At 46.0% G+C, this 24719-nt stretch overlaps 2 protein-coding genes across 2 annotated transcripts in view; one reads left to right on the forward strand and one right to left on the reverse strand.

The window, feature by feature from the left end:
- Positions 1-1703, forward strand: part of DOLPP1 (dolichyldiphosphatase 1) — a 28709-nt gene extending 27006 nt beyond the window's left edge. The window contains exon 8 of the mRNA XM_033961406.1: positions 207-1703. Coding sequence (XP_033817297.1) covers positions 207-243 — 37 coding nt within the window. The 3' untranslated portion in view covers positions 244-1703. The remainder of the gene's footprint in view (positions 1-206) is intronic.
- The window catches only part of CRAT (carnitine O-acetyltransferase), a 77623-nt gene continuing 54568 nt past the window's right edge, over positions 1665-24719 (reverse strand). Inside the window, exons 13-14 of the mRNA XM_033961396.1 lie at positions 14765-14902; positions 1665-3129 (exon numbers count right to left, since the gene is read on the reverse strand). Coding sequence (XP_033817287.1) covers positions 2914-3129; positions 14765-14902 — 354 coding nt within the window. The 3' untranslated portion in view covers positions 1665-2913. The remainder of the gene's footprint in view (positions 3130-14764; positions 14903-24719) is intronic.

Consider the following 24719-nt stretch of genomic DNA (forward strand, 5'->3'; position numbering starts at 1 on the left):
AGGATCATTCTGCTGTAATTTGCAATAACTTCTAGGGTGATGAATTTTGACAAAGCAAAGTCTTGGATGCTTGCCTGTTAAGTTCTGTCTGCCACATCAACCTCCTTCTAAAAAAAAAAAAAAATCTAAGAATCTAGTGAGCATAAATACTGATATCAAATTCCACCGATTTTCCTCCCTTTAGTCCTGTTTTCTCTCATTTTTAGAAACAGACAACGCAAACTGGGCACAAAACTCCAGTGAGCTGAGCAGCAGCATGCAGGGCAAACCAGAATCCACAATTTAATGGAGGAGGACAAGAACCAAGACCGTATGGAGCTGGGCGTGGCAAAGAATCTTTCAGCTGATGGACCAAAGGACTAGCCAGGGAGCAGCGGAGGAGTGCTGGCCAGCTTGCAAGCACGTGTCCATGGGTCAGGAGACAGCTAGTTTACAATACACGCATGTTCCTAGCGGAAGTGTCTGACTTGGGATGGCAGAACCTGATGCAGGGGCCAACAAAAAAAAAAATGTGAAATCTTCACTGCATGACTTTTGACAATTTAATTTTTTTTAAGCAGAGCTAAGTTTGCTTGGTCTATGGCACTTTTGATTATGTGGTTTGGATGGAGGTGATGAATTTTCTGCTAATTTGCTTTTAGGATTATTATTTTTTTTTCCAAACATCTTAAGGTAGGTGGAAGAACTGAAAAAAATTCCAGTTGCACTTGATAGTCCTTTCTTGAAATCCTTTTCACACTTGCCTTTAACACTAAAAAAACAAAAAAACCAACAAAAACTTGTCCTATAATGACTGGTCTGGTATCACATAGACTGAACGACTGAACCCACTTTTTAATTTTTTTTGTCCATTGTAATTTGGACATGCATCATATTATTAGTTAAGGCAGAAACAGAAGTAGAGACATGATATGCTCAGAGCTATCCCCGAAGCTCTGTGTGTGGGATGGATGTATGATGTTATAGTACTGACAAGTAGAGGGAAAATAAGATCTTATGGCTATATGTATGTGTGAGAGAGGCGCCAAGTGCTGTAGTGAGAATGTATCCCTGGAGTCTGCTGCAGTGGGGGGGGGGGGGGGGGGGTGGCAGTGATAAGTGCATTCATAAAATGTATATTACTAAATGGGTGTGGAAATGGCAGATGTCCTAAGCCATATGCTGTACTACCAAGGAGTGGTACTGTGTATGGGTATGAGAGATGCCCTAACAGTGTAATACTGAGGCATAGTAGGGAGAGATGGTGCTTTGCTGCTGCCTTCATATGAGAAAAAAGGACTTTGCTTTCAGTTTTTGTTTTTTTTTCCTGATAAGTCAGTTGCCTTGAAAAAATGAATGTCTTATTTGTTCTAAAATAAAATGTTTAACCCCCCCCCCTTTTCATCCCCCAAATGTTTAGTGCTGCTGCAGGTCCTTTTCTATGTAGTACGTAACTTTGTGTAGACACCTCTTTTCTCTCCTGAGGGGCTGTTATCATCCATGCATATACCATGGCTCTAGACCAGTAGCTTTTTTTTTAATTATTATTATTTGTTACCAGTGAGGGGCTAGGGACACTTCTTTTTTTTCTCTCTCTCTCTTTCCTCTTGTGATTTAGACACAGGGCTCCAAGTTCTGTATAACCACTACATCACTCCACCTGTAATTATGTGCTTGTTCTTTGCTGTAGTCCTTTTGATATTTATTAAAAATTGAACATTGAATGATGCTGTTTAAGGTGCAACATGCACAGTGATTGCCTTAATTTAGACTTTTTTTTCCAGCTTGGCTATATAAAAAAAATTCCAAGTCTAAAAATACAACCAACTGTTCTATTAGTTGTGGTAGTTTAACTTCCATTGGGCTGTTTTATTGACTTGCTAATCACAAAGTGCATAAAACAATAAATCAAAACCACCATAAAACATCTGGTAAAAGGCACTATATGTCTATTAAAAAAATGATTATTCCAACCATGGTTGATTGTCCTCATAACCATATTAAATCTAAAGGCCAAAAACTTATGCAAGGGCTAGTTCCCCAAACTAGGCTTATTCAGACAGCCTTTATTAATGTGAGGTCATATTTCTTATGCAATTAAACACAAGCTAGACCTGTCTTAATAAGCTTGTACAGGTCAGGGTTGGTTTGTGTTTTGTTTTTAAACAAAATTTATTCTAAGCTTGTGCTCTATACACCTTGCTTTGCCTTTTGTACCTACCAAGAGTGCAGGATTTAATTTGCCAAAATTATTTTTTCATTACAACTCCTTCTATCCTCAGGTTGCAATGCTTTGTAATGCTATATGGCTAGGGGAGAACAGGTCACTATAGGGGCAGTACTGTCAAGTCTGGTTTGGTAGGCCTAGGGTTGTTAACTCTGCCACAACACAATCAGATAAGCAGAAACCAGGAGCAGTCTGCTAGTAAGGCTTCAAGCCACAGCACACCCTTCAGGTAAACATTTAAAACAAATGCAAAGTACTACAAAGGGAGCACAATTAATATTCATCCCATGTAATTTTTTTTTAAGTGTGCAATTTTAGAACTGGGAAGTAGGAGATAAGGAAGGTAAAGAATTGGCAGGCAATATTCTTTTTTTTTTTCCTTTGTTATTGACCCTGGATATTTCCTATAGAACCTCCCCATATAAAGAGGTGCAGGCTCAATCTCCATGGTAATATATTGGTTTAGGTACCCTGCACTGAAGCAGTAGCTTTTTAACAGTATTATTAAATAGTTCCTTGGCTCAGGCTTAAATAGTTAAGCCAAATCCCTTCTATGCTATTGCACAGCAAGGTGAAGGGATATGTTTTCACAGCAGTAAGGCTCTACTTACAAGAACCAAGGGTTGGAGGAGTACACATAGCTTTCCTCCCATTATCGGTTGCAGTAGATACCATGTCCAAGTGCTCTGTATAAAAGTGCTTTTGCATTAAAGTTTAGATTTAGGGGTACACTGAATGAGATTCTGCATTTCTAATAGTGCTTGCTCCAGGTAGTGTGCAAGCCGTGCTGCATTGGTCTCTGCACAACTGTTGAAGGCAGAGACAGCAAAGTTGATATGGTCATCCATGGGATTGTAGCACACACCATACCCATCTGGGACTACTGGGCCATAGCACATTACACAATCAGTCTTTGATGGAACCTAGGATATAAAACAGACATTAAAATGTTACAGGCAACATTATGAAGCTCTGCTTTGACATGTTAGCATTGGCAAGAATGAATAAGAATTATGGCTATGTAATGTTGCCACTTCACCCACTCACCCCTTTCTCAACAATGCTGGACCCCAATTCTATATTAATAGTTGTATCCAGTGCATTAAGGATGGTATGCTGAACCACAGGGTCCTCCATCTGTGCTCTTGAGCATAAAGCAGAAGATGTCAAAGCTTTTCAACTCTTCTTCCTCCTCCTCCCCCCTGATCTCTGCTGCCACCTTCAGTTCTTCTGCAGGAAAGCATGAAGGTGTCATTCTGATCTGCTCTGTTTTTCTTTATTGTTTTGCATTTTTTTTTCTTTGTTTATTGTTTTTTATGCGGCTCATTGGACTGCTGTGCCTACTTGGAGAAGAGCAGACTTTAGTCTGCAGCTGGCTGGTGTATCTTTTGGGGATATGTGTAGCCATCATGCTGAAGATTTGTGGAGCTCAGGGTTCCAGCTCTCCACACTTGCTTGCTCGCTTACTTCTTTGACTTGGTCAGGAACTTTGAGCACAGTCTGTTAGGCATCAGTAGCATCCTTTGAGGTGCCTGCTGTAGTTTTGCCTCCCCTCCCTCTTTTCTGCATCCGTCTGGTCTGCGTGGGGGGGGGGGGGGGGGGATGTAGATGATCAGTCCAATCGGCAGCCTGAAAGATCTCAGTGTGGCAGCATGAGGCAGAGAATCCCTCCAGATACAGCTGCACTTTTAAATGAGTTGAAGCAGGCTGCACCACCATTTCCCCAGCATATGGTCTGTGAGTACAGGTTGTGACAGCCTATGGGGAAAATTGGGGGGGGGGGCAGGGGGTTGCCTTAAACTGTTTTGACTGCTTTTGCGGTTAAGTCTTTGCTCCCCATTGCTCTAAAATCATATTTTATGAACTTTTTGGTCAGCCCTGAAGTGTTTTAAAGCCATTTTTTGGCTCCCAACTTGCAGTGGTGGCCATCTTGGATTTCCCAATTTTATTTTTCCCTAAGTTCTCAAACTTTTTCAAAACACCTCATTTTGCCTGATGGTGCTGGAGCCCTCAGACTCTTAATAACCCCATATCATGCCTTTGTGGTGGATGGGTGGCAACAGAGCTCCCTTTTGGTACAAGATGGAGAGGCAGGAGCTTCAGGCTAAGCCCCTCCACAGGCCTCTCGGACTGGAGAAAGGCAGATGGTCTTGTGGGGGGGAATGAAACATTTTCTGAAGCCCCAGCACAGTAGCTCTAGCTCTGCACATCATAAGGGCATAGATTCTTCACAGAAAAGGTGTTTGCCATCCTAAGGGGCAAGGAGAATTGCCCCCTTAGGCCTTTTACTCCAGAGTTCAATAATCTCCTCTAGCAGTCTTATGTACAAGGCAGAAATTCACTGGGAAGGTCTGCATGTTAGCATCCCAGCACATAGGCCTCTCTGAACACTCAGAACTTTTCTTTCCTGAGAGTAGAGGCTATTCTGGACTAAGATGGTCCATAGGACGGTCTCTGAGGTCAGATTTCATCCCTTTTTACTATCCCAAAGTGAAGCTTCCCTGGATGAGAGAAGCAGCCTCCCATCTAGAGGTGGTATCGGCCATAGATCAGGGAAAAGATCCTTCTTTTGCTGACTTTTCAAGTCCTCTGCTTTGTTGGAGTTCATTATCAAGTCCCTTTGAGAACTGAAGATAGACCCTCCACAAACCCCATCCTCCCTGTGTTCTTTTCCGAGTAATGTCCAGGCTCAACCCACATCTTTTCTGTGCCACTCGGATATGAGGATCCTAGTCACAGAGCCCTGGGAGACTCCCAAAGGCTCCCTGTGGGTGGCTAAAACCAAGACTAAATTGTATCCCCATGGATCAGGAATTCCAGCAAATGTTTATGGCAGAAGTGGATTCCGTGGTAGCCCAGGTGACCACGTGATCAAATGTACTTCCCTACCAAGTGAGGGAGGTGTAGTTTTTAAAGTATCTACAGGCCTGAAGAGTGGATATGGTCTTCCAGGAGGCATATTGAGGCTCTAGCCCTTAGGCGTTAAGGCTGCAGCAGGGCCTCCTTTGTGGCACACCCTGTCATTCTAGGCTATGAAATGAGTGCCCAACAGACTCTGAGCCCCTGCCTTAGCTTGTGTTGACAGGAATAGACTAAATAGCGTATGCACTCTGATATAATCGGTCACGGTGAAAGTCCCAGCATTTTTTAATCTCCGCCCATTGTATGCTTTGGATCAGGCAATGGACAGTTATTTTGACCTCTGTAGTGATGCTGAGCAGGCTCCCATTTAAGGCCAAATGCTGCTTGGCCAGTGTGCAGACAGCAGAACCAGGACTCCTTTCATGGGTCCTGGTGCTCTCACCAGTAAACCACAGAAGCTTCTACTCAGAGAGCCTTTAGAGGTTCCAGACATTCTCTGTGAACCAGAGGAAACAAGGTTCAGTTTTCTGCACTGCAGTGCCTATCAAAAAAAATAAAGAGCCACAATGACATCAGCCCTCAAGATTGGGACTTTGTTTTTACATATTTTAGTAAACTATTTCCAATAAAAGACTTGTTTCCATTTGTTGGTAGCGACATCTCCAGGGCCTCTTTTTTTTTTTTTTTTGCTGTTCTCTTCATAGTAGTTTGAAGCTTTGTCTCTTCTTTTTTGTTTTCCATCTCTATGGTTCAGCATACCATCGTTATCTATTGGAACATATATTATCAAGGTAACAACCTAATCTCTTTATCCTAGGACTGCTCTGTCTTATTTTAGTGGATTTTTTTAGACAGCAAAATATGAAAAAGTAAGGTTTTGTTTCAGTGAATGACACAACTGGGCCAATAGTCCTGTGTACTAATAACTAGGCACAGTATCTAAAAATGCAGTGAGGTAGCAGCACTGACTACACTTTCCCCTCCAAATTCATGGGGGTTTGGGGGAGAGCTAGCCTGTGACTGGAAAAATTGCAAATAACTTTTGGACTGATTGACCCACCCCCACTTCTCTCCCAGACCTTTCCACACCTTACTTGGTGGTCTAGTGGTGAAGTGGGGCAAAAGCGATCTTCCTACGTTCCTGCCCTGTGCAGAGATATTAGCAAAAATGGCTGCCATGAGTTCCCACTGTAGTCTCATGAGAACTTGCGGCAGCTGTTTTTGTTGACAGCTCTGCATGGGACAAGAGCTTAGGAAGATTGCTTTTGCACCGCTAGACCATCAGGTAAGGTGTGGAGAGGTCTGGGGGTCAGGCTTTAGAAACTCGCAAATAATCCAACATTGTGAGTCCTAAACCCATGACTTTGGAGGGAGAAGTGTTTATACAATATATTGACTACTAGCAACTTTGCATCTAGCCAGAACTTAATTTGTGGGGCAACAGGGGCATTCTGCTTTATCCTAGCCTAAGCAGCCTGCAAGGAAGAGGGGAGATAGCCCTCTAATCTAGGGCCTCATTTCCTGGCTCCACTTCCTTTTTATCTACAAATTAAACTCTGCATAAAGTTGTACAGTTACTGGCCATGCTCTGCCATATCGTGCCAAAGCAGATATAAGCGATTCACTAGCAGTGAAGCATTTAACAGCTGCTAGTAAATTTAACTTCTTCAAATCAGGCTAATAATCATTTACATTTTTGGCATGAAAGAATAATTCTCTGACATACTCTGCTAATTGTCAGCATGGAATTGCCCTCTCCAATACTGACATTTGTTACATGCTCATCTACATATGTACTAGGTTTCTTGCTCTGCCTTCAGTCTACTTCTGCCATGGGACATGTTACAATAGATGCATTAGCCCTCTTTTGCTGTGAGCAAGAGGAAAGAAAAATGGGGAATCAGGAAATGGAACGGTATAAAAAAAAAAAATTTACAGAATCAGCAAGAACCTTTGGTAAGACAGTGCTAACCGGTGGGCTTCACGGAGATACTAGCAGGACTTACTTCCACCCCAAGGACTTGATGCATCTCAGCATCTCCCTTGTCTTTAACAAGAGCAAGTAATTGCAAAGGAATAGATTGGAATTGGCTCCTCCAATCAAGATCAGCAAGTTTGTAGCAGCTATGGAGTCCTTCATGGCTGTGCCAGCCTTGCCTTTGTGTGAGACTGGGATAAATGCAGGTAGGTTTCCTCTTTCACAGTTCAGTGGCATAGACAGGCAAGAATCTGCAGCAGGATTAAGCCCAAATAATACTTGCTCTCCAGTGCCTCTGCTCATTAGTTTCACAAAGAGACAAAGCAAAAAAAAGTCTCATTGCTTTTCCCAGAGACTGAAGTCATTCAGCAACCAGCCCACCTATTCACTCATTCACCCCACATTTGAAGTACTGATGCACAGCCAACTCCTCTGCCAGAGCAGTCCCCAATTCCAATACCAAATACAGCTTCCTTGATACCTGGCGAGTTCATCTTCTTCAAAGCTCCTACAATACACTCTACCTCAGCAGTCGCATCCATATGCCGCCCTTAGCCATTAACTCCCTCACCATCAGTTCCACACTCTGATCACATAGGTTGCTGGCTCAGCAGTCCCAAGGGGAAGAGGTCTCTGCAGTATCTGCTGTAGAGATAAGAAAGTCAACCCTTGGAAGCCTTTCTTCTCAGTTTCAGCAGATGGTAGATGTGGTAAACCGGTGCAGTCTCCTTGAAGTCTTAGGCCTAGATTCTCAATAAAAAATATGAAAAAAACGATGGGCTGCTAGCGCAGCTGTTCTGGTAGCAATTTTAAAAAAACAAGTCCTCTAAAAAACACTCATGCAAATGAGGTTGGTGGAGAGTAGCGAAGACTTGCTAAATTTGCATGTGCCCATCACTGGTGATAGCGATGGGCACATGTGCAGAAAAAAATGCAAAAAGAAAAACAACAACAGCGGGAGATGTTCAATCTCTGCTCCCAACCAACAGCGGGAGAGATGCCCATTCTCTCCCACTGTCACACAACACCCCCCTGCCTCCAATGCTTGGCATCCTCTTCCCCATACCTTGAGTTAGATAGCTGACTGGAGGGAAGCCTACTCCCTCCAGCCAGCTGGCTCGCCTCTTCAAAATAGGCCTTCCCTTCCCCAGTGCATCCTGGAATGCATCGGTGAGGAGTCTAAGGCTCTGATTGTCCTGAACACTTAAGGCCCCTCTCATAAGGACGCTCCTGCTTTAGAGAGCGAGGGGGGAGGGTCAGTCAGGAAGTGCTGCGGTGTCCAGCTTCCCCCCTGTCCTCCGCATCCCTTTTCCTAATTCAAGCAGGAAGCAGCCTGCAGAAAGGATCGCGGGTACTTTAGCGATCCTTGCAGGTTGCCATAGGCCTCAGGAGCTATCTTCCTTCTGCCGTGGTCTCACCACTCTTCTGACGTCAGAGGCAGGATCGCGGCAGAGGGAAGACAGCTCCTGAGGCCTATGGCAACCTGCAAGGATCGCTAAACTACCTGCAATCATTTCTGCAGGCTGCTCCTTGCTTGAATTAGGTGAAGGGATGCGCAGGAGGTCCGTCGGGGGAGGTGCAGTCCGGGGGAACAGGCCTTCAGATGTGGTGGTACAGGCTTTCGGGAGGGGTGCAGTCCTTCAGGGGGGCCCTGGGGTAGAAGTACATGGAGGGAGGGAAGGGGGGTTCAAAGAGACGTGCAGAACCTAAAGGATATAGCGGTATATAAGAAATAAATTACATTACATTACATTACATATGCTGGACTTTAGGGAGGAAGAAATAATGGGTCTAAAACCGGGAGAGAGAGATGGTGGACAATGGGATTTAGGGAGGGAAGGAACAGAAAGGGAGAGAAGTTGGACACAAGGGATGGTGTGGAGGGGGGGATAGAGATACTGGATAGGAGGGTAGTTGGGAAAAGAAAGGGAGATATGGTGGGGAAGGAGGGAGAGATGCTGGATGAAAGGGTAGTTGAGAAAAGGTGGATCTGTGGATAGAGACAAAAAAAGGAAAGATGCCAGACCTCTGGGGGAGGGAAGGGAAACGGAAGGGGAGGACAGAGATAGAAGATGGATGGTTAGCACGGAGAAAGAAAAAAGGAGATCCTGGCAAGCAAGTTATTAGAAGACAACCAGAGCTGGGGACCAACAAAATTTGAATAATGACCAGACAACAAAAGGTAGAAAAAATAATTTTATTTTCTGTTTTGTGATTACAATATGTCAGATTTGAAATGTGTATCCTGCATGAGCTGGTGTTAGATCACAAACGTGAGCTAGGATTTAAGAGACAGGGGAAAAGTCTTTTTTGTTTATTTTGTTTACACCACAGCGCCAGTGTGGTTAGGAGAAGGCAAAGGGAGTGAAGAGGCTATAAAATAAACCCACCAGGATGTTTAAAAAAAACCCACAAAAAAAACCCCCACCCAATTGTGCAGGAAAATCGAATCGGAAAATTGATTCAATAGGCTGAATAGAATTAAATCGAAATATTTTTTCCTGAATCGGGCAGCACTACTCCCCTCTCCCGCCTTTTTTCCAAAGTATAGAGATTGAGGTCTTTAAGTCTGTCCCCATACACCTTATGACAAAGACCACGCACCATTTCAGTAGCCGTCCTCTGAACCGACTCCATCCTTTTTATATCTTTTTGAAGATGTGGCCTTCAGAATTATATACAATATTCTATATGAGGTCTCACCAAAGTCTTATACAGGGGTATCAATACCTTCTTTTTCCTACTGGCCATGTTTCTCCCTATGTAACCTAGCATTCTTCTAACTTTCGCTGTCACCTTTTCAACCTGTTTGCCACCTTAAGATCATCATATACAACCACACCCCCAAGTCCCACTCTTCTGTCATGCACATAAGTTCTTCATCTCCTAAGCTGTACCATTTCCTCAGGTTTTTGCAGCCCAAATGCATGACCTTGCATTTCTTAGAATTTAATTTTAGCTGTCAAATTTCAGACCATTCTTCAAACTTTGCCAGGTCTTTCTTCATGTAATTCACACCATCCTGGGTGTCTACTCTATAATCCGCAACCAGGCAAATCTTACCTGACAGCTCTTCAGCAATATCTATATATATAGATATAGATATAAAATCAGATGTATTTGTGTGTGTGTGTATGTATGTATGTTCCAAAATATAGTGAGATAAGTAGTGCACTAATATATTTGTATGTATGTTCCAGCATAACTCTGAAACACATGGAGAGATTTCAACCAAACTTGGTATACATATCAGTTACTATCTGGGAAAAAACACTGTGGGGGTGGGAAGGGGCGACATTGAAAAATTCTCAAAAACGACAAATATTACTGTCTACCCCATAGTTTTCGGCATCACTGAGATGATTTTCTAGCATAACTCTGAAACACATGGAGATATTTCAACCAAACTTGGTATACATATCACTATCTGAGAAAAAATACTGTGGGGGTGACGTAAAAATAAAAATGATCAAAAATGACAGATATTCTTTAGCACTTTCCAGACCAGTAGAGGTTAATCTTACAAGCTTGTATAATGAGACTCCGTGCCTGGTCCCTCTCGGTACAGATGAAACTAAACGAATCAAAAACAAAACTAGTCTGGCTCGGCCCAAAATTCGGACACCTGCCCACCCTTTTCACACTACCCACAGGCGATACACTCCAGCTCGAATTCTCATGCAAGGTCCTTGGTATCATTATCGATTCCTCTCTCTCCCTCAATGACCACCTCAACTCCTTGGCAAAATCATGCTTTTTCAGCCTCCACATGCTGAGGAAAGCTAGATCCTACTTCAGCCAACAACACTTTGCCATCCTTGTCCAATCCATCATCCTCTCCAAACTAGATTACTGCAACGCCATCTACTTAAATCTATCAAAAAAAAGTATTCTAAGACTCCAGCTAATCCAGAATACTGCAGCCAATCTGATCTTCTCAAAACGCAAGTCTGACCATGTCTCCCCACTCCTTGCCAAACTTCACTGGCTCCCAATAATCTCCAGGATCCATTTCAAATGTTCCTGCCTGGCTTTTAAGATCATTCATGGCATCCTCCCTCCTCTTATCCCACTGTCTTTCAACTCCTCCAGAACTGCCCAAAGGTATAAACTAGCCTTCCCCTCTCTACGCGGCATCCACTTTGCAGGCAAACTGGGAAAATCCCTTCTCTTCAAAATCACAGGTCTTTGGAACGACCTCACCTCCCCGTTACGGAACCTGAGCTCCCTTCAGTTATTCCGCAAACAACTGAAAACCTGGCTTTTCAGCAAATTGTAACTCTATCCTCCCCCCCCTTTTTTTTCTCCCCCCTTCTTCACATAAGTTCATGTAATCCTTTTTCTTCTTCTCTACCTACTATTTTAAGTTCTTGTAAACCGTGTCGAGCTCCATACTCATGGAGATGATGCGGTATATAAACTTAAGGTTTAGATTAGATATATCTCATCATGACCAGGAGGTGCAGACTGAAAACAAAACTGTGGAATAGTATATAAGAGGTACCTTCTTTCCTTATTCCTATCAGTCTGCCAAATAGCCAAGCAGAACTAAGAACTGGAAACAGAAATAAACAATACTCCGAATAGGGTTAACGGTCAGTCTAGAAGAGGTATGCAGGCAGATTGATAGGCTTAAAAACGATAAATCCCAGGGACTGGATGGCATCCATCCGAGGGTGATCAAGGAACTGAAAGGGGCTATAGCTGAACTGCTTCAACTAATAGCCAATCTGTCAATCAAATCAGGAAGGATTCCGAAGACTGGAAAGTGGCGACTGTTACGCCAATCTTCAAGAAAGGTTCAAGGGGAGATCTGGGAAAGATGGTAGAGGCGCTGATAAAGGACTGCATCATTGATCACCTTAACGGACACAATCTGATGAGGACCAGCCAGCTTGGCTTCAGCAAAGGATCTTGCTTGATGAACTTGCTGCACTTCTTCAAGGAAGTAAATAGGCAGATAGACAAGGGTGACCCGGTCAACATTGTATATCTGGATTTTCAGAAGGCATTCGACAAGGTTCCGCATAAATGACTACTTCAAAAAATTGTGAGCCATGGAATCGAGGGTGAAATATTCACATGGGTTAAAAACTGGCTGGTGGATAGGAAACAGAGTTTTTTCCTTGTAACTCCAAGCTGCTGCGAAGACAGGAAAAATCTTTTTATCTGCCTTCCTCTTAAACCCTCCTGGCTTTCTTTCACCATTATTGAAATCTCTCTACTGGGACTCCCTAAATGACCTGAGTGACTGTCGGCTTTCCCTCACATCTCAGTTTAAAATCTGCTCTCTCTCCTCTTTAAATGTTAGCGCCAGCAGCCTGTTTCCATCCCAGTTAAGCTGGAGTCCATCTTTCGGAACAAGCTCCCCCTTTCCCAGAAGGTTGCCCAGTTCCTAATAAATCTAAATCCTTCATCCCTGCACCATTGTCTCAACCACGCATTGAGATTTCGGAGCTCTGCCTGCCTCTTGGGTCCTGTGTGTGGAACTGGGAGCATTTCTCAAAATGCTATCCTGGAGGATCTGGATTTCAGCTTTCTACCTAAGAGCCTAAATTTGGCTTTCAGAACCTCCTTCCCTCATTTTCCTATATCATTGATACCTACATGCACCAGGCAGACAAGTGACCAGGTGATCCTCATGCCCACCAGCCATCTACATGCCTAATGATCGAATCATCAAATACAACAGCTGTCCTAACCCTTCCCTCCTGGGCATAAGCCCCTAAAGACACATCCTCAGTGCAAGAGATATTGCATCCCCTGGTAGACAGGTCCTGGCTATAGGATTATTTCATACTTCACCAGGGCGATACTCTCCTCCATGGCTGAATACTTCCACAACAAGGACCGCAAGACTAACATTGAGTTCAACCGAATCAACACTTCCATTTCCCTCCTTTCTGCCGAGCCCTGCTGCATTTTCTTCCGTCTCAGAAATCACAGAAGAGGAATTGGTATATCTTCTCTCTTCCTCCAAACACACTACCAGCTCCTCTGATACTATCCCCTACTGTCATCCCTGCTATCTGCCATTTTCTCAAGCTATCCTATTCTACTGCAACTGTGTCCGATGCCTTCAAACATGCTGTAGTTATGCCACTCCTCAAAAAACTATCGCTGGACCCTACCTGCCCCTCTAATAATTACCCCGACTCCCTCCTTCCCTTCCTATCCAAGCCACTTGAACATGCGGTCCAGCGTCATTATCTTGATTTTTTTTTTTTGTCTCGAGTTATTCTCAACCCCCTTTAATCGGGCTTTTGCCCTCTCCATTCTATGGACACTGCCCTTGCTAAAGTTCCCAATGACATGCTCCTGGTCAAATCCAAAGGCCTCTACTCCATTCTCATCCTCCTTGATCTATCTGCAGCATTTGACATTGTAGATCACCCCCCTACTCATTGATACGCTGTCCTCACTTGGATTCCAGGGTTCTGTTATCTCTTGATTCTCTTCTATCTTTCCCGATGCAACTTTAGTTCATGCTCCTAAGGACCCTCCTCTGCTGCCATCTCTCTCCCTTTCAATCTGTTCAGAATTCTGCTACAAGCCTCATATTCCAGCAAGGTTATTATACTCATGTTACCCCCTCCACAAATTCACTTCATTGGCTTCCTGTCAGCTTCCACATACAGTTCAAACTCCTCTTACTTACCTACAAGTGTATTCATCTGCGACTCCTCAATACCTCTCCTCTCTTATCTCTCCCTATACTCCGCCCCAGGAACTCCATTTGTGGGCAAGCCTCTTTTGTTTATACCCTTCTCCTCTACAGCCAACTTCCAACTTCATCTCTTCGGCCTTGCTGCGCCGTATGCATGGAACTGCCTGCCTGACTTGGTACGTCGGGCTCCATCTCTGGTGGTATTCAAATCCAAACTGAAGGCCCACTTTTTTTAAAACTGTGTTTAGATCTTAATCCTACCAGTTTGTAAAGCACCACATTTGTTTGTCATTCCCTCTATAGCCCCCCTACTCTCTCTACCTCTTCTCCCTTTGTATTTCCCTACAAGAGCAGCTTATGTCTGTCTGTCCAAGTTAGACTGTAAGCTCTTCTGAGCAGGGACTGTCTATAAATGTAAAAAAATGTACAGCGCTGCGTAAGCCTTTCAGCACTATATAAGTAAAAAGTATATATTGATTCACCATTTTTGTACAATATGTCTTTTATAACTAGATTGTAAGCTCTTTCAAGCAGGGACCATCTCTTGTGTGTTTAATGTACAGTGCTGCATGCGGCTGGTAGCACTATAGAAATAATAAATAGTAGGGGGGGGCAGGGCCACCACATACGAGCATATGCATTGTTTTATTGAGACAGTGGCCAATCCACGTCACAATTACTTGGCTCAGACCAGGATTTGCACTTATATCACATGCTGCTGCCATAATCAGGCCTTAAATGAACCCTTGCTTTAACAAAATAGATCTGTTAGGTACTGGGAACTGTAAGGAATTAGGAGAAGGACAAAGGGTAAAAGTATGCTTGGTTAGGAGGGCAGGGGCAGAAAACTTTGTAAGCATAGCTTCCCATAAATATAAAAAGTGTTCACAAAATGTGTTGTTAATTTGAAATAACTGAAAGAGCAATATGAATTTTTAATTATAAAAGTCTTCAAAACATCTAGCTAAAAAAATAAATATACAATAATATACATTTTTTAAACACTTAAAAATCAGAAGCCCTTAAAGGCTATGCTGCATGCAGCCCTTACCTGACTGGTCGATAGTTTGAAATGCAAGGCCACAGCAAAGGAGGTATCCATAAATATTTCAGGCATGCTCACAAGGTCTTCAATAGCTTGTAGCTTCAGGCCCAGTAAATGCCTGTCTATGGCTTGACCACTGATTGCCTGAAAAAGAAATACCACAGAATTAGATGAGATTTATTTTTAGTGAAATATCTGTAGAAAACTACTATTTTTTTATGCCTGTTAAAAAAGATTCTGAAAATCTATGGAAAAATTTAGAAACAGCAAATAATAATAATTTGTGCATTTTGGGTGGATGAAGCACTAGAATAACCAGAATTATATGCACATTTCCATTCCCTTGTCAGAAGTTACTCTGTTTTCCCTATTTTTTTTAAATGTTACTACAATTTATTTATTTATTTTCATTTAATTACATATGTCACCAAATTGTTCAAAAGTGGGTTACAAAGACCACTCTTCCACAAGGCCATCTATCACTCTTTCCATTAAAAGGTTGTTTCTGATATCCCTTTTGGAGCTTTATATTGCCACTTTACCCACCAATGCTTCCCTCTGACAGGGATGTCCTGCTGTACCTGAACTTGTAACTTGTCTTCAGTTCACATTTGGACAGGCACACAAAGTACTGCCAATACTGGGTCAGACCAAGGATTCATCTATCCTAGTATCCCGTTTCCAACAGCAGCAATCTAGGTGCCATGCACCAAAAGGTAGATTCCATGCTACTTACTCCAAGGGATAAACAATGGATCTGCAAAGTATTCCTTAAGGTAATGTTTATCTGTTAATTACCTTTGTTTGACTGCTGCTCAACCAGTCCAGATATATGGGTCATGTTGCCTTCCCAGTAGATGGAAACAGAGATTACAGCTTTTCCAGTATAAGAGTAGCGCACCCTTGGAACTTACCATAATTCTGTTGCCAAGGCTATTGCAACAAGACAAGCATTCAGCACACTATTAGAATCAATCCAAAAGCAAACATTCTTTTTAAGTATAAAATTGAGTGTTATTCTTCATGCACAATTATACAAGTATCACCTTGCTGATCAGGGGACTCATCATCAATGAAGGAAAAACTACCTTTACCCCAAGCCAAACTCTGGAATTCACTGGAGCTCACCTAGGCACCCTGCAATGCAGAGCCTTCCTTCCTATATCCCACTGTCAAGGATTTCATCACTTCTGCAGTAGCCAACACAACTCTGCATACACGTGCTCCACAAGTTCCTTCTTAAGGCTCTAGGCCACACAGTAGCATCAGTCATGATGCTGTTCAAAGCAAAACTTTGCATGCAACCTCTGCAGTGGGTCATGCTGGCTGCTGTTTTTAAGGGTAGATCATGGCCTGATTTAGCAATAATCAAGCAATAGAAATTAGCAGCTAAGAACAAACATCTTCTTCCTTATTGTCTCGCTAGAACCAATCCAGAGGGTACGCACCAATTTTCAATACCTCGAATGGAAGATCAGAGTCCCTCAATAAGCTACCTTCCCAAAGATGACATTCTCACAAAAAGAATCAATCAGTAGAGCTTGTCAAAAGCAGAAAAGCCCACATTGCTACCCTACACTTGTCCTCTAGGGCTAAGACTAGCTTCTACCCAGGTCACCTGAGCCCTCATAGAGCAAGCCCTAAATCTCTCTGGGCTTAAGGCTAGATGCACCAACCAGAAGCACAAAACGGCCCACTGCGTGTTTTTCCCTTCGATCGCCCATTTTCCAATCCGGCCATGCAAATTAGCTAAAACCCCATGCAAAATAGCCAAATGATTGATGCACTATCGCTTGGCTATTCCAAGAAAAAAAAGGGGGTTTTAGCAATCATAAAAACCGATTTGTCTAGAGACCTGTTGGTAATTGTGTTCCTTGTGTTTTCCATCATTATGTTTTGGATTTGTTTTTTAGGTTTTACTACATTGTGCTATTCTTTCCCCCTTCTTATAGTGTAATGTTGTCTGTTGTAATTTATGTTCCGTTTATGATGCTAATTTTGTAAACCACCTTGATATCTTTGATGATGTGACTATATAACAAAAGGTACCCATAAATAAATGGTATGTGAACTCATAAGACTGATTTTGAGGGGATATCGACCTAGTAGAACCCGTATATGAACCTAAGCCCAAAATGGAACTCATATCGAAACTCACAGCCATGAATCCCAGTGCCTGCATACTGTCCCAGCTCCAAGGCACTCTGCTTAAGGCTTTTGGATCCTGTGTTCGGGCAAGAACATTTTCTTCAGACAGGCATTGAATAGTCCCCAAATATTTACTACTTTGAGAGGGCTATAATTTGTTTGTCAATACTGACTACATATCCCAGGGACTCTAGAAACTGTATTTGGGTGGTCACCTGACAACATTTTAGTTCTATCTTCACTTTGATAAGTGAACCGTCAAGATACAGATGGACCATAAGGCCTTTGAACAGAGCTGCTGCCACTACCATGGTTTTTGAGAATGTTCTTAGGGAGCTGTAGCCAATCCAAATGGAAGAGCCTGAAGCTGGTAGTGCTTACCCAAAAATGGCAAATCTTAAACCGTTTGGTGTGGTCCCTAGATGAGAATGAACAAACATGCTTTCTTGAGATTGAGAGCTGTGAGAAATTCTTTCCTTCTTGTATGTCTAATATGACTGAATATAGGTTCTCCATCCTGAAAAGGGACTCCGCAGAGCTTGGTTCACCTCTAGTAAGTCCAGATGTGGCTAAAAAGGAGAAATTAGGTTCTTACCTGCTAATTTACTTTCTTTTAGCTTCTCCAGACCAGTAGAGGTTAACTTTACGAATGGGTATATATCTAATCATGACCAGCAGGTGGAGACTGAAAACAAAACTTTGGGACAGTATATCCTAGCCCCTCCTCTCTATTTCCCTCAGTCTGCCGAATAGCCAAGCAGAACCAAGAACTGGAAAACCAACAGAGAGAAAAAACAATACTCCGAAAGGAGTAACAAATAACAAACCCAAAATGCTGTTGGAAAATGCAGAGGAGAAATTCCCGAAGGAAGAATGTCCCCACAGCTCGCCAGCTAAGCCAGCCGAGCCACAGCCGCTGTTCTTCAATTCTCCCCGGCCCTAGAAAAATACTAGAACCCGCAGCAAAAACCAAAAACTGCCCGCGCAACAGCCCCAACAACAACAACAACAGAAAGGGTGGGGACCTCTACTGGTCTGGAGAAGCTAAAAGAAAGTAAATTAGCAGGTAAGAACCTAATTTCTCCTTCTTTAGCACTCTCCAGACCAGTAGAGGTTAACTTTACGAATGGGACGTACCAAAGCAGTCCCTCTCACGGGCGGGACCCCCGAAGGGCCGATACCAGTACACGTTCACCGAACACCGCGTCCCGACGCGCCTGCACATCAACCCGATAATGACGAACAAAGGAATGCAAAGAGGACCAAACCGCAGCCTTACAAATATCCACAGGAGGCACGAGCGACGACTCAGCCCAAGAAGCCGCCTGACCCCGAGTGGAATGAGCCTTGAGAAACTCCGGAACAGGCTGCTGTTTCAGAAGATAAGCGGAAGCAATCGTCTCCTTGATCCAGCGCGCAATAGTAGCCTTAGAAGCGCCAGCTCCCCGACGAGGACCCGCCAGGAGGACAAAGAGATGATCGGACTTCCGGAATTCCTGGGTCCGCTGCACATAAGAACGAAGGACCCGACCGACATCCAACTTGCGCAGCTGCCGTTGCTCAGAAGAGCCCTCCCGACCACCCAAGACCGGGAGAACCACCGATTGATTGACATGAAAAGGAGAAACAACCTTAGGCAGAAAGGAAGGAACAGGCCGCAAGACGACCCGCTCCCTAGAAAACTCCAAGAAGGGAGCCCTACAAGAGAAAGCCTGCAGCTCAGAAACACGTCTAGCAGAAGTAATGGCCACCAAAAAGACCGCCTTCAAAGTAAGGTCCTTCAAAGAACAGACGTCCAAAGGCTCGAAAGGCGGACGCACCAAAACAGAGAGAACCAGATTAAGATCCCAAGAGGGAACCGAGGGCCGTAGGGGAGGCCTAAGCAACTTGGCCGCCCGCAAAAACCGAATCACATCAGGAAGAGCCGATAAACGCTGACCTGACACTAACCCTCGAAAAGCCGACAGGGCCGCAAGATGAACCCGGAGAGAAGACCAAGCCAGGCCTCTATCCAGGCCATCCTGCAAGAACTCCAGAATGTTAGGCAGAGAAGCGCGAAAAGAGGTCACTCCCCGCGCCCGACACCATTCCTCAAATAGACGCCAAACCCGCACATAAGCCCGAGAGGTAGAAAGCCTCCGGGACCCCAACAGTGTAGAGATCACCTTGTCTGAATATCCCTTCTTGCTAAGGCGACCCCTTTCAAGAGCCACGCCGTAAGACAGAAGGGAGACGGGTCGAACATGGGAATGGGACCCTGCATCAGAAGGTCGTCCGAGAGAGGCAGAGGAAGAGGATCCGCAACCAGGTGCCTCACCAGATCCGCATACCACGGACGGCGAGGCCAATCCGGCGCCACCAGCACCACCAAACCGGGATGGTAAACAATGCGAAGAAGCACTCTGCCCACCAGCGGCCAAGGAGGGAACACATACAACAGCCCCTCCGTTGGCCACTGCTGGACCAGAGCATCCAGACCCTCGGCCAGACCGTCCCTGCGACGACTGAAGAAGCGGGGCACTTTGGCGTTGCCACCCGTGGCCATCAGGTCCATCAGGGGCTGCCCCCAAGCCTGCACTATCAACTGAAACGCCTCGGCGCCGAGACACCACTCTCCTGGATCTAGGAAGTGACGACTGAGGAAGTCTGCCTGAACATTTTCTACTCCGGCTATATGAGAGGCCGAGAGGTCCAGCAGATGGGATTCCGCCCAAACCATGAGCAGAGCCGCCTCCTGAGCCACCTGAGTGCTCTTGGTGCCCCCCTGACGATTGACATAAGCCACCGCCGTGGCATTGTCCGACAGTACTCAGACCGACTTGCCCAGCAACAGGGAGTGGAAAGCCAACAGCGCCAGACGGACCGCTCTGGTCTCCACCACGTTGATCGACCAGGCGGCCTCCTCCGCGGACCAGGTGCCCTGAGCCCCCCAACCCAGGAGACTCGCATCCGTCAGGAGCACCGTCCACTGCGGGAGATCCAGACCCACCCTCTGAACTAGGTGAGGGGTCTGGAGCCACCAACGCAGACTGCAGCGCGCCAAGCCTCGCAGGGGAACCGGAACATCCATCCCGTGCCTCTGGGGAGACCACCTCCGGAGCAGAGCATACTGGAGAGGACGCATGTGGGCCCGCGCCCACCTCACCACGTCCAGGGACGCCGCCATCGACCCCAAGACCTGGAGGAAATCTCGCGCCCGAGGACACCGGGACGCCAAAAGCAGGCGAATCTGAGATTGCAATTTGCTCACCCGGCCCTCTGGGAGGAAGACCCTCCCCAAGGAGGTGTCGAACAGCACCCCTAGGTACTCCAGACGCTGAGCCGGGACCAACCGACTCTTGGAAAGGTTGACCACCCAGCCCAGCGACCGGAGAAACTCCACCACCCGAGCAGTAACCCGGGAGCTTTCCTGCAACGACTTTGCCCGAATTAACCAGTCGTCCAGGTAGGGGTGTACCAGGATGCCCTCCGACCGCAAGGCTGCCGCGACGACCACCATCACCGTGGTGAACGTTCGAGGAGCCGTGGCCAGCCCAAAGGGAAGCGCACAGAACTGATAGTGCCGACCCAAGATCGCAAAGCGCAGGAAACGCTGATGAGAGGCCCGAATGGGAACATGCAAGTAGGCCTCCGTCAGATCGAGAGAAGTGAGAAACTCCCCCGGCTGAACCGCCAGAATGACCGACCGCAGAGTTTCCATACGGAAAGAGGGAATCTTGAGAGCCCTGTTGACCCCTTTCAAATCGAGGATGGGCCGAAAGGTCCCCTCCTTCTTGGGCACCACAAAGTAAATGGAGTACCTGCCCGTGCCCCACTCCGGAGGGGGCACCGGAACAACTGCCCTGAGATCTAGCAAGCGCTGAAGGGTCTGGCGAAAAGCCTGCGTCTTCCCCGGAGACTGACATGGAGAAGCGAGGAAAAAAATCCGGCAGAGAGCGGGCGAACTCCAGGGCATAACCGTCCCGCACCACCTCCAGGACCCACTGATCGGACGTGATCTCGGCCCATTTGGGGAAAAATTCGCGCAGCCGGGCCCCCACCGGAACCAAAGGGGGCGCCGGCAAGGCGTCATTGTGCAGGACGGGAAGCGGGGGAACCGGCGGAGGGATTCCCTGCCCCCCGACGGGCCCCCCGAAAGGGCTGCATGCGCTGGAAGAACCGACCCCGGGAAAATCCCGGAGACTGGAAAGAAGCAGCCCCACGCCCAGGGCGATACTTGCGAAAATCCCGCAAACGCCCCCGGGCCGCACCCCCCCGAGACGCCGGACGGGCACGGTCCTCCGGCAGACGGGGAACTTTCGAGTCCGACAAAGTCTGAATCAACTTATCCAAGTCCTCTCCAAACAAAAACGACCCCTGAAAGGGAAATTTAGTAAGCTTAGCTTTGGACGCAGCATCCGCCGCCCAAGCGCGCAGCCACAACACACGCCTTGCGGCCACGCCAAAAACCATAGACTTAGCCGAGATCCGCACCAAGTCATATAGAGCATCTGAGAGGAATGAGGCCGCCATCTCAATCTTCGCTACCTCCTGATCCACCAGAGACCAGTCGTCAGACTCTCGATCCAAGACCCGCTCCGCCCACCGAAACACGGCGCGAGCGACCAGTCCCCCACAAATAGCCGCCTGGACCCCAAAGGCAGAGACCTGAAAATATTGCTTAAGGATGCTCTCCAATTTGCGCTCCTCAGAGTCCCGCAAGGCAGAACCGCCCTCAACAGGCACGGTATGCCGCTTGGAAATTGCCGAGACCACCGCATCCACGACTGGCGAAGCTAACGTAGCCCGATTCCCTTCCGGAATGGGATACAGGCGAGCCATGCTGCGCGCCAGCCGAAACGGCGTCTCCGGCGTTTTCCACTGCTCCAGAATAATATCCCGAATATCCTGATGCATAGGAAAAGAGCGGGAAACGGAACGGATCCCCCGTAACAGGGGGTCCCCCACACGCGGAGTCTCCGGCGGCGCGTCCTCAAAACGCAAAACCGAAGAAAACTGCTGAATAAGGTCAGGCAGCTCATCTTTCTGAAAAAGGCGCACCACGGACGCCTCGTCACTGGAGAACGGGAAATCCGACAACCCGCCGCCAGCTTCCGTCCCCTCCAGAGAGTCCTGGAACTCCTCAGAAGGGTCCAGGTCCTCCTCCAGACCGACCCGTTCCTCCGACCACAAATTCTCGTCCCACGACACCCGCGGACGCTTGGACAAGGGAGGCGGCGGAGGGGACGTCACGCCAGACGAAAGAGGCAAAGCCGCAGGGAGCGCGGAGGAAAACCCACCCCCCGAAACCCCCTGGGCGCAACCGGGACCCCCAGCCGCCTGAAAATAGGCTCTGCATAAAGAAAAGAAAAATTCAGGAGAAAAACCCCCCGAGGGTCCCAAGGGACTCCCTGCCACAGCAGGGGACCCAGCAGAACCTTGCCCCTGCATAGTCAAAACAGGGGGAAGGTCACCTGAGGTGGAAGACAAAATGGAGGGGCCAGACAGAGAAGATGGCGGTTTTCCCGCCAAAAAAGCTCCCTCCATAGCCTGAAGCGGCTGAGAAACCTGAATAGTCTCAGCCGCTAAAGCAGGCAAGCCGGCATCAGCTGTCAAAAAATCAGCTGAGAGGGAATCCTTCGGGGAATCCCTCCATGGGCGGTTGTGGAAGACCGGGCTTCCCCACTGCTCCAAGCCGACTCGCGAGGCACCATCGGCGGGGAGCTCTGGGCGCCTGCAGCCGCTGCCGACGGAGCTCCACCACCTCACCGACCCAAACCGCCGAGTTCAGGCCGGCCGCGAGTGCCTCGCGGCTGGACTAAAATTGTGGCCTACTCCCCCGGAGAAGGGCACAATTGCTCCATACGCGACCTAGCTATAAAAAAGTGCTGGTTACATGAAAAAATACAGTAAAATACAGTTTTCTTAAAGGGAAACAACCCTCCAGACCAGCACTACCTCAGGATTTTTTTTTTTTTTTTTACAGAACAGACTCCACAGGCTCTCGAAGCAATATGCCTTGCTTGATTTAGGGGGCAAGGGATACTGCTGAGGCTCCTCTAAAAAAATGTGGGGAGGTGGAGGAAGTGGGGGGAGGGACCCCGCTCGTGACCCGCCGGGTTTAACACCCCCGAGGTCGGACGAACCCCCAAACAGAGTCCGCCCAAGCTCCGTCCGGCTAAAAACAGGGACAATAAACCCCCTAAACAAATTCCAACAGCCCTACCAAGGGAGATGGGTACAGATCACTCAACACCTGCTGGAGACTGAAAGAAGACTGAGGGAAATAGAGAGGAGGGGCTAGGATATACTATCCCAAAGTTTTGTTTTCAGTCTCCACCTGCTGGTCATGATTAGATATATACCCATTCGTAAAGTTAACCTCTACTGGTCTGGAGAGTGCTAAAGAAGGTGCCTTTTTAATTTGGCATCACAAAATAAATTGAGTATTAGCCTTGCCTCCTCTTCTCTTGCACTGGTACAGGAGCTACTGTACTTTCTGATGTAGTTAACACCACCAAATATTTTGCTGGAGCACAGCACAGAGAGACTAAAAAGGCATCTGTATGGCAATGGCAAAATTTCAATTTGTATCATTGACTTACAACATAAAGAATCCACTGATTGGATTTGAGCCCACTCTGAAGAAAACATAGTGGACCTCCTATCCACTGCATCAAGAAGTAAATCCCCAAGATTTTATTTGAACTTCTAGGGTGTTCCTATGGTCTACTGACCTTGGGAACTCTTCCTACAGTTGAAGCAAAATGACAAAGATCTGTTCTATAGCTGATTCCATTGTGAAACAGAAGAGCTTCCAAGCCTTGCATCTCTGAATCATGCTTGACTTTGTAGCACTCACAACACCTTTGGGTCTGTTCTCTGGCAACCTCTGATGTCTCATCTTACCAACATCTATAACAATCTTTTCTAAATCCTCTCCATCCTGGGAACTCTTTTCTAAATCCTCTAAATCCTGGGAATTCTTCCTACAGTTGAAACAAAATGACAAAGGTCTGTTCTACAGCTGACTCCATTGTGAAACAGATGAGCTTCCAAGCCTCGCATCTTTGAATCATGCTTGAATTTGTAGCACTCACAACACCTTTGGGTCTGTTCTCTGGCAACCTCTGATGTCTCATCTCTCCAAGATCTTTGACAATCTTTTCTAAATCCTCTCCAAAAAGTAATGTACCTTTAATGGGAAGTCTTCTAAGACATTTCTTTGAGGCTGTATCTGCAAATCAATCACACAACTACAAGTTCATGGCAGAAACTAAGACCATAACAGACTTGGCAGAGATCCCCTTTGTCCTTATCTTGTTCTATTTAGATACAAACACTTGCTTGCAAATTGTTACACAGGTACCTTAGCTAGACTGTGGCCCACTGGGACAGAGAGAGGAATTAATTAGAGTACCTGATCAAATCATTAATCCCTTGTTTAATTCTAATTTATTGTGTTTCTCTTATGTAAACTGCCAATAACTTTGGATGAATGGATAAATAAACAAATAGATAAAATCAATCAATAACGTTAGGTTTTACTAAACTAGAGGGCTTGGATGGCCTTATGGATAGGAAATGCCTTAGTGGGCTTATGAATTCCCTCAAGGATGGGATCTCCATAGATACCACTGTACTGTAGGTTCTACAGTATATTCATGATTTCCAATAACCAGATCACCATCTTCCCTCCAGAAAATATGCACAACCATGGGGTCATCTTTCAGTTCTTCTTCCTCTAAGGAATCAATCAAAAGGGCTCTCTCTCTGTTCCACTCAGCATGCCTCGAAGCAATAATCAGAAATTCACTGTAGTCAACCATTCCAT

Source organism: Geotrypetes seraphini, chromosome 10 (assembly GCF_902459505.1).
Source record: "Geotrypetes seraphini chromosome 10, aGeoSer1.1, whole genome shotgun sequence".
NCBI lineage: Eukaryota > Metazoa > Chordata > Amphibia > Gymnophiona > Dermophiidae > Geotrypetes > Geotrypetes seraphini.